The 9,314-nt window shown below is 46.6% G+C and overlaps 1 protein-coding gene across 1 annotated transcript; it reads left to right on the top strand.

Annotated features, from left to right (window-relative positions):
- Positions 1-594: 594 nt before the first annotated feature.
- LOC135389380 (uncharacterized) lies at positions 595-2,431 on the top strand. Its single transcript, XM_064619436.1, has 3 exons — positions 595-777; positions 902-1,141; positions 1,223-2,431. The coding sequence occupies exons 1-3, from the start codon at positions 595-597 to the stop codon at positions 2,429-2,431; spliced, it is 1,632 nt and encodes a 543-aa protein (XP_064475506.1).
- Positions 2,432-9,314: the final 6,883 nt, after the last annotated feature.

Genomic DNA, 9,314 nt, shown 5'->3' with positions numbered 1-9,314 from the left:
AGTATCTGTCCTGAGGCTGGAGCATACAGACGGACAAACAGAACGGGACACCAGCCCCGCGTAATTCAGTATCGCACCTGACCGGCAATCATGACATGCAGGCGCAGGTCCTACTGTTGTTTGCTTTTGTTGTTCTTTTTGTTGTTGTTGTTGATCGCTGCAACCATTCATGGAGACGAACCCAGCGCTCACATTCGGGCTGCCAAGAATGCTCATTCCCTTGACGACCTTCACAGCGTGGTGTTACCGGTGGACTATAGCCGGTGGGCGTTGACCCCACGGAGACGAGGTCGCCTGTTGTGAAACCATGCAAGGCAGAGAGCTGCACTGCAGCAACTTCGTTGTTTTTACGTATTTGGTTTGTAGTGGCATGCAAGCCGTGTGGCTCCGTGTAGAAAACGATGATGTTATTAGCATGTTGTTCTTTTCTGGAATAAACGGGACACGTTAGTCCTTTTTTGTTGGAGCGGTCTTACGCCTTAAAGTCAATTCACCCCTTCTGACTTTCCGGGCCAGCAAGATATTCAACACAATCTTGGTGCTGAAACCCGGGAATTACTTCTGTGACGACGACAGGTGAATTGAGCATCAAGGATGGACCGCCTCAAGCAGAAACGAGCCGTTGTAGGGGCCTCAGTAACGAAACTCATCACGGACGTCGACGCACTACTACGAGTTCAAAGCCCTGCAGCCGGTGAGCTTCAAACAAAACTTGACCTTTTGAAGTCCAAAGAGGAAACGCTGCAGTCAGATGGATCTGCAACAACACTAGTTGGCGTGAGCGTGTGTGTCCTTCTTGTCCGTGTGTGTTGCGCCTTAAGATGCATTAGATGGATCCATGGAATCTCTTGTTTCCGAAGAAGCCTTTCAAGTAGAGATTGAAGTTGCTATGTCGTAACAGGAAAAGATATGCACAGCTATATCTCAAATCAGTCAGAAACTGAAGGAAATCCAAAGGACAACCCTTCGACCCGACTCTCCAACAAGAGCTGTGCTTGTCCCAGCAATGCAACATCAGGGTGCCACCAAAGTGAAACTTCCCAAGATTGAGATACCGAAATTCAACGGAGATCTAATGAACTGGATGACATTTTGGGACCAGTTTGAGTCGACAATTCAGAAGAATGAAACTCTTCATAATGTAGATAAGTTCAAGTATCTACAAAGCTATCTGACCGGCAAGGCCGCTGCGGCCATAAGCGGACTTCCTCTTTCGAACTAGAATTACGATGCCGCAATTGAGATCCTTAACCAACGCTTCAACCAGCGACAGCAGATTGTCGACCAGCATCTGAATCGTTTACTCAATCTACTGACAGTTGCCGATCCGCGCGATTATGTCCATCTTCGAGAGCTTTACGATGAAGTTCAAGTAACAGAGCGTGACCTCCAAGCTCTGAAGGTCGAACAGAACCAGTACGGCGTCATGGTTCTGTCGGTTCTGCGAAAATCTGTACCGAAACAGGTGGTCCTGGACTACAATGGGAAATATCAGGAAGGAACGCCAGCCGGCAAAACCGAATTGAATAACTTCCTTGGCTTTCTCAGAGGTGAAATAGAAAGTCGTCAGAAGAGCGAATACCCAGTCGATGCACGGCTGAGCGAATCTCGATTGAAAGTCTCAAAGGATAGGCGGCCCCTTATTCGACACACGACAGAAGCACATAATGTGTTATCTGCAAGAGTACAGATCATGACATCGAGAGTTGTGGCAGCACACTCAGTGTCGACGAAAAAAGAGCGTCACTTACGCGAGAGGGACGCTGTTTCAAATGTGCTAAACGATACCACAGATCACGTGAGTGTCGAACAGCGGCTCGAATCAGATGCACCCGCTATTACGGGCACCATCTCACGGTTCTTTGCGAAAGAGAGCTCGAGAGTAAGACCAGCGGAAACACCAACAATACATTTTCTGACGTACTCTCCTCAACAACGACACGCAAATTGGAAGCATCTCGTGTCCGGAGTCCAATCCTTCTGCAGACCGCTCGCCTCTGGGCGGAGACGAATTCTACTGGACGGTGGGAGCCAAAGAACATTCATACGAGAGTCATTGTCTCACGATCTACAATGTGAACCGGTAGGGGAAAAAAACTTGTCGATATGTTCCTTCGGCTGCACGCCTTCAAGAAGGAAGTGTCGACGTGCAGGAGTTTGGCTTCGCAGTCAGTACAGTCGCGAGGAGATATCTGTAGAAGCTTTCGAGATACCTGAAATTTCCGCAAACCTAATGCACGACCCCGACAGTAAACTGATCATAGCGCTACACGAGAAAGGGATGCCAGTGGCCGACCTTGTCATGTTTGACGTACGTAGCAGCGACAACATCCACATCCTGGTTGGTTCAGATCTGTACTGGAGTATTGTGACGGGCGAATCGCAACGAATTGATGACAACCTCTTCGCGGTCAACACCATCTTCGGGTGAACTCTTCAGGGACCGTCAGAGATGTCCGGCAACCTTTGCGCCAGCGTAGGCGTATTCGGACTGACTGTGGACAACAATGAAAACGATGTTTCTTCGCAGCTCCGAAGCTGCTGGGCGCTTGAACACATTGGTATATCTACAAATGAGTGCTACGAAGAGAATAAACGAGTCCTGGAGCAATTCAACGCAACCATCGAAATTAAAGACAAAAGGTATGAAGTCGGTCTTCCATGGACTGAGAAAAAGACGGAATTACCTTCGAACCTACAAGTGGCAAGCACAAGACTCCGATCACTAACTATGATGATGATGATTGGGTTTTTTTTTTTGGCGCAGCGACGACGAAGGTCATAATGCGCCAAGCTTGGTGATGTAATGTAACTTAAGTTAAAACTGTAATGATGTATTTAAAACCACAAGGTAGCAGAGATAAAATAACGGAATTAGAATCAGAACAGACGGGATTCAAAATTTACAACTTGTCGAGAATACCTACGTCTCTAAAAAACTTAAAAACGTTCTCAAATTGAACAAGAGGTTCATCACCCAGTAAAAGAGTTGGGTGAAAAGGAATAAAGTTCTTATAGAAGTGTTGAAAGTACCGTTGGCGATGAATGTTGTACACTGGGCATTCTATGAGAATGTGTATGATGGAAAGTTGTGTGTCGCAGTTCATACAATGTGGTGGCTCCTCTCCCTCAAGTAGAAACCCATGTGTAATATGTGTGTGTCCTATCCTTAGCCGGCAGCATGTTCTCTCTTCAAGCCGGTTTTCAAGAGGATAAGTACACCTCCCAATTTTACCTTTTATGAGGCGGAGTTTATTATTGGCTTGAGTTCCCCAAAATTGCTGCCACTTTGCCTTCATTTTGTATTTTAGCACGCGAACTAAATCCTCAAACGGCACATCAAAAGGAGTAACACATCGGACTGCAGGATGGCAGCTGCAGCCCGGTCAGCACATTCATTTCCTGCATTGCCCACATGGCTGGGCACCCAACAAATGGTTAGCTTGTACCCTTTGCTAGTGATCAATGATGCTAAATGTCTCGCACGTTGAATAAGGAAGTTTTTTTTTGTTTTGTGGAAGCTACATATCGCTTGCAAGGCACTAAGAGAATCAATGTAGATGACTGATGATGTGATATGGTTCTGCAAGATAAAGTTAAGCGCCAAAATAATACATAAACTTCAGCGCTGAATATCGACATCACCAGATGTAGACGATGTGCCCTTGTCGATGTCGTCGTTACCATTGCGCACGATACGCCTGTGCTTGTTTTTGATCCGTCTCTGTAAAGGTCCACATGATCACCAAAACTGTTCCTGAGGTGTTGAAATTCTTGTTGCAGCACAACTGAGGAAGTATCGGTTTTCCTGTACTTGGTTAATGATCAGTTGGACTGTGTTGGTGCTGACCATGGAGGAAGACCTTTGCCAGATTCGGATACCAAGGAATTGTATTCATTGAAATCATAACATTGAACCTGGTGTGCAATACGCATGGACAAGGGACATGATGAAGAGGGTCTGTTAAGAAACAGCTGTCTAAGACGTGTACTTTTGACACAAGAAAGCGCCGCATGTTGAGTGTAACTTTTCGTCCTCAACGCATAACGGATAGCGAGATAAGAACGTCGCCTCTCGAGGGACATCTCATCACATTCGACATATAAGCTCTGTACTGGTGAGGTCCGGAAGGCCCCGAGGACTAGTCGTAGCCCTTGGTGGTGTATGGGGTCCAGACGTTTCAATGTGGAGGGCCGTGCCGATCCGTAGGTGATGCTTCCATAGTCTAGCCTTGATCGGACAACAGAGGTGAAAATACGGTGAAGAGTGTGTTGATCTGCTCCCAAGATCTGTGTGAGACTTTTAACAGAGCCAAAAATTTTGTACATTTCACTTTCAGGCTACTTATATGTGGCAAGAACGTGAGTTTACTATCAAAAATCAGGCTCAAGAATTTGTGTTCCGGCCTGATGGCAAGAGATATCCCGTTCATATAAAGAGATGGGTCTGGAAGCACCCCTCTCCGCCTTGAAAAAGGCACACACACAGTTTTGTCTGCTGAAAACTTGAAGCCGTTCTCAGTGGACCATTTCCTCAGTTTGTTAATGGCAAGTTGCAACTGTCTTTCGCATGTGGCCAAGTTCGTGGATGAACATGAAATCTGTAAATCGTCGACATAGAGTGAGTATGTGATAGTCGCGGGTATCGCTTTGGCAACAGAGTTCATTTTGAGAAGAAACAGGGTGACACTCAGCACACACCCCTGCGGAACGCCATTCTCTTGTACAAACGGGCGGGAAAGGGTTGTACCAAGTCTCACCCTAAACATTCTTCCACTGAGGAAGTCTGAAATGCACTGGAAGAGGCGGCTGCGTATTCCGCACGATTTGAGATCAAGCAATATACCGTATCGCCAAGTTGTGTCATATGCCTTTTCTAGGCCAAAAAAGATTGATACACAGAGTTGTTTTTTAACGAAGGCTTCGCGAATAGTGGTTTCCAGACGAACAAGATGATCAGTGGTAGAACAGCCAGCCCGGAATCCACACTGGTATCTGTCAAGCAGGTTATGTTGTTCTAGGTAATAAACAAGGCGGCTGTTGACCATTTGTTGGAATGTCTTTCCTAAGCAACTCGTGAGTGCTACAGGCCTGTAGCTTGTTGGGTTTGAAGCTTCTTTCCCTGGCTTCAAAAGCGGTATGATTGTTGCAATCTTCCAATTGGAAGGAAGGTGCCCTTCTTGCCAAATCAAATTGAAGAAATATAGTAGTGCTTCTTGGGAAGTTTTAGACAAATGCTGGAGCATGGAATATGTTATGCGATCTGGTCCAGGTGATGTTTGCTTTGTTATTGACAGAGCTTTCAAGAGTTCAATCATTGTGAAAGGCATGTTGTAGAGGCACCTATCACCTCCACTGCTTTGAATTGTTGCTTTTTCAGCACTTTGTTTAATTTTTATGAAGTCTCTATTGTAATGTGACGAACTGGAGACGTTTTGGAAGTGCTCGCCAAGGACATCGGCCTGTTCACTCATGTTTTTGCAAGGTACTCCGTTAACTTCTAAGCGTGGTATTGTGAATCCTGTGTAATCGCCCTTAATTTTTCTAACTCTGTCCCAAACAACTTTAGAAGAAGTGTTGCTGTTTAAAGATGACAAGAAGCTGCTCCACGATGCACGTTTAGCTTCTTTACTTGTCCACTTAGCTTTCGCTCGAGCTCTCTTAAATTGGATCAGGTTGTCTGGAGTCGGGTACCTACGAAAGATACCCCATGCTCGATTTTGATCTTTCCGCGTTTTCCCGCATTCATCTGTCCACCAAGGTTTGGGACACTTGGGGAGACGGCCAGATGTCTGCGGGATAGATCGCTCAGCAGCATTTATAATTATCCCGGTGACAAAACGGTTTGCATCTTCAACAGACCTACCAGCTAAGGATGATGCCACAAGACTGGCTTCCTTTTGAAACAAGTTCCAGTCAGCCTTGGAAAGTTTCCATCGTGGTGGTCGTGTAAGAAATGTGTTTGTGGAACCACGAATTGTCAGGACTACGGGGAAGTGGTCACTCCCACGAGGGTTCTGTTCAACCGTCCAGTCAATACAATTATAAATGGAAGGACTACTAAGAGATATGTCAAGGATGAAAAACATTGTGTTGAGGAGTTTATATATGTACGTAATCCTGTGTTTAGTAGACAAACTGGTCGTGAAAGGAATAACTTTTCTACCATTTTTCCCCGGCTATCTACCTTTGAACTGCCCCACAAGGGGTTGTGGGCATTCAGGTCAACTAGGTCTTTTCATTCATGGCAGCCTCAATGGATGCAAAGACATTTTACGGTGCGACAAGGTCGACAAACAGGCGTTTGTCACGCTCCGTGCCGCTCGAGACAGCTGATCAGCTGTTTGCTGACATCGCCAACGGGTCTGACATTGACAATACAGTTGATGCTGACGATGACTACCAGGGGCGCGTTCTTGGCCATCTCATCGCAGTGCAACGCTGTTCGTCACCGTCACGCTGAGAAGATGACGATATGCACCGAGGCTGCGTTCCAATATCCCGGTTAGTAGACTGCCTAGCGGTCTAACCGGAAGTGCCGCCATGTTAAGTCTCGTTCCAAATCTCGCCAAGTCCGCTATTCAGTCGGCTACCGCCTCGTGCCCGTCGATGCAATCTAGTTATACGCCTGACCATCTGACAGCCGGGATGGAGCCACGCGTTGACGGTACCAGCGTGCCCGCTGTTTGTGCTGGCTTTAAATGTAAAGTTACACATAGTGGTATGTTTTTTAAAACTGCGTAGAGAGTTGCAACACATGTTTAGTTGTGAAGGTGACAGTTTATGCACGATGTCCTACAAACTTAGCACATTAGAGTCCTGCTGCGCTTGCGCCGTACGCATTTATTGCGTGAGCAACGAGTTGGCGCCACAGGCGCCTTGGCTAGGCAAGCCTGTCCCAATAGTAACAAGCAAGGGGGTCTACTCAGCTGCCTAGTCAGGCGGCTTCGCGGGCGCGAGGTATTGGAACGCAGCCCGAGTAGCCAAGAACGCCCTTCAAACACGTCGTCGTCTGCTGCGCTTCCGCTCCCCACATCCGGGACGCTCTCATAACGCTACTCTCGCAACCCGACGCTTTAGCTACATAAATTAGAAACTTTTTTCGATATGATGGTTTTCGTTGCGGTAACTGAATGTGATTCCTACTTTTGTCAAATGTTGTTGCATTTTACACGCCGACAAAGAGCTGAGATCATAACTACGGTATTATAAAACCGTGACTTCACCTGAGCCAATGAGAACGTTCCAAGAATCGTCTGCTATCTCTATGAGGCGGTTCTCGCGCGCATTTCAGATACCATTTGCAGCAAGTTTATAATTTGCACCAGGTAAGTTGGCTAATTATATTTGAAAGTACCACTACTGTGACATAGCGGTTGTTTCGACCGGCAAACACGAAAAATGTGATGTGTGTGTATGCGCTTCCAGCTCAAGCGAAATGGCAATGTCAGAAGCGCAGAAAATGCAGCTCCTATCCTACATGGAGGAGTTCCCGGTGCTTTGCAATAACCGGGAGTTCAAACGAAGCAAAACGAAGGAGGACAGACGCAAGAAATGGGAAGACATAGCGTCGTCCCTAAATGCTCTAGGCGGCATGATCACGACAGCTGCCGGGTGGCAGGTGTTGTGGCGCAATTGGCGCTACCGAGTCCGCCGAAATGCACAGGCGAACCTCGCCAACATTTTGAGTACCGGCGGAGGTGGCGGCATAACTGTCACCGACGGGACAGAGCAAGAAGACGAGGGCACAACGCGTGTCGTCGATGTCGCTTCTGGGCTCCAGGGTCCCGTATTATGGCACTACTGGGTTGGGACACAGTGACAGGTGCTTCCGGGGGTGCAAACCTTGCAGAAGATGGGGCGCTCATCCCAGAAGTGGTACGTATAGTGATTTTGTGAAATAGTAAGTTTGAAAGTGTTAAAAACGATATGAAAAATACGTACCAGCTTCATTTACCTCACGAAAAAAAAAAAAAATATGTATTCAGAGAGTCGAACCGAAACGTTTATCGGTTCGGTTCGGGTTTAGGTTCGACAATAAGGGTTCGGTTCCGGTTCAGCTCCAGAAGGCAACTATAATGGTTCAAACCGGTTCTTTCCAAACGGTTCGGTTCACGGACCGGTTCAGGGGCCACGGGTGCGAATGAGGCACAACAGGCAGGTTAAAGCAAACTTCCGTTTGTGTGGTACAGTGCTTGAAGTGGACAGGAAGGCGTCAGTGGTCGTTCAGGATTTTGAAAGACTTTGTGCGATATCAAATACAAGATTTGTAGTGGTTACAACAGGAGCATTGCCATGAATTACGGCCTTGGGTTGACTGTCCCCGCACGTAGCTCATATTGCGGGGGTTAACTCACCCACCGGGTTGTTCGCAGAATCTCGCCAGGAACAGGCGCCAGGAACATCTCGCCAGTCAACCAAGCCTGCTACCTTGGCCTATGTCATTGAAGTGATAGAAATAATTCATCACCAGTCGGAGTCGCGAATGCACGTTAATCAGAAAACGACGCTTCATCGTAGTTGGACTGCAATGGTGCGATCCTGAGCTCGGCGTCTTTATGTAAAAGGCACGTTATGTGTCAGCACTGACCGCCGCCGTCCTACAATGTCGCGGTTAGAGTGAAGTGTCTGTGGAACAAAGACAAAGCAAGTACAGAGAGAGGGTTCGACTAATTTTCGACCCATTGCCGATTTTTAAATACGATGTCAATATGGTTGTTTTTGCTTCTTTTGTTTCAAATCCACAAAGAAACCCAGCTTGGCATGTTCTTTTCATTCTGACCAGCATGAGGGTGGCTGGCGCCTTACTTTCTAATACCCTAGTCACTCGGCAAACTTAATTCATTAAACGGAATGACAGTAAATTCACCTCTTAACCAACCATCATCTCAAATGACACCGTTCTCTCCCCTGATTTGTTGAAAACAGTAGGCGTACGCCTTTTCTGTTACAATTATGTCCGGCATAATTGTGACAGAAAAGGTTGTGATAAAAACCTGTGACAAAAAAGATATATAGATTCTCGTGTATGCCTTAGACATTAGTAGTCTTAACAGTTTTCAGTTACTATCTTTGTTGTTGTTACTTCGTGACTCGAGAAAATCCAGATCATTGTAGCAAGGCACGACTTTTTCGGCAAGCAAAAATAGTTTTTACGTTCATGCACAACATGCAAAGTTCCACGCTTAATTCCGTGTGAACCGTTATTTGAACCGGTAACCGGTATTTTTTTACCGGTTTGGTTCCGGTTCAGCTCCAAGATGGCGTCAACTCTTTCGGTTCAGTTCAGTTCCGGTTCGGCCAAAAATAACGGT

This window comes from Ornithodoros turicata, chromosome 3, assembly GCF_037126465.1.
Source record: "Ornithodoros turicata isolate Travis chromosome 3, ASM3712646v1, whole genome shotgun sequence".
Taxonomy (NCBI): Eukaryota; Metazoa; Arthropoda; class Arachnida; order Ixodida; family Argasidae; genus Ornithodoros; species Ornithodoros turicata.
The sequence above is the reverse complement of the archived record's forward strand: the minus strand, read 5'-3'. Positions and strand labels throughout refer to the sequence as shown.

Bases quoted from the DNA above. Each gene is read 5' to 3' on its own strand.
- LOC135389380 (XM_064619436.1), top strand. From the start codon at position 595: ATGGACCGCCTCAAGCAGAAACGAGCCGTTGTAGGGGCCTCAGTAACG. The intron at 778-901 runs GTGAGCGTGTGT...ATGTCGTAACAG, and splicing joins CTGCAACAACACTAGTTGGC to GAAAAGATATGCACAGCTAT. The intron at 1,142-1,222 runs GTAGATAAGTTC...CTTTCGAACTAG, and splicing joins AGAATGAAACTCTTCATAAT to AATTACGATGCCGCAATTGA.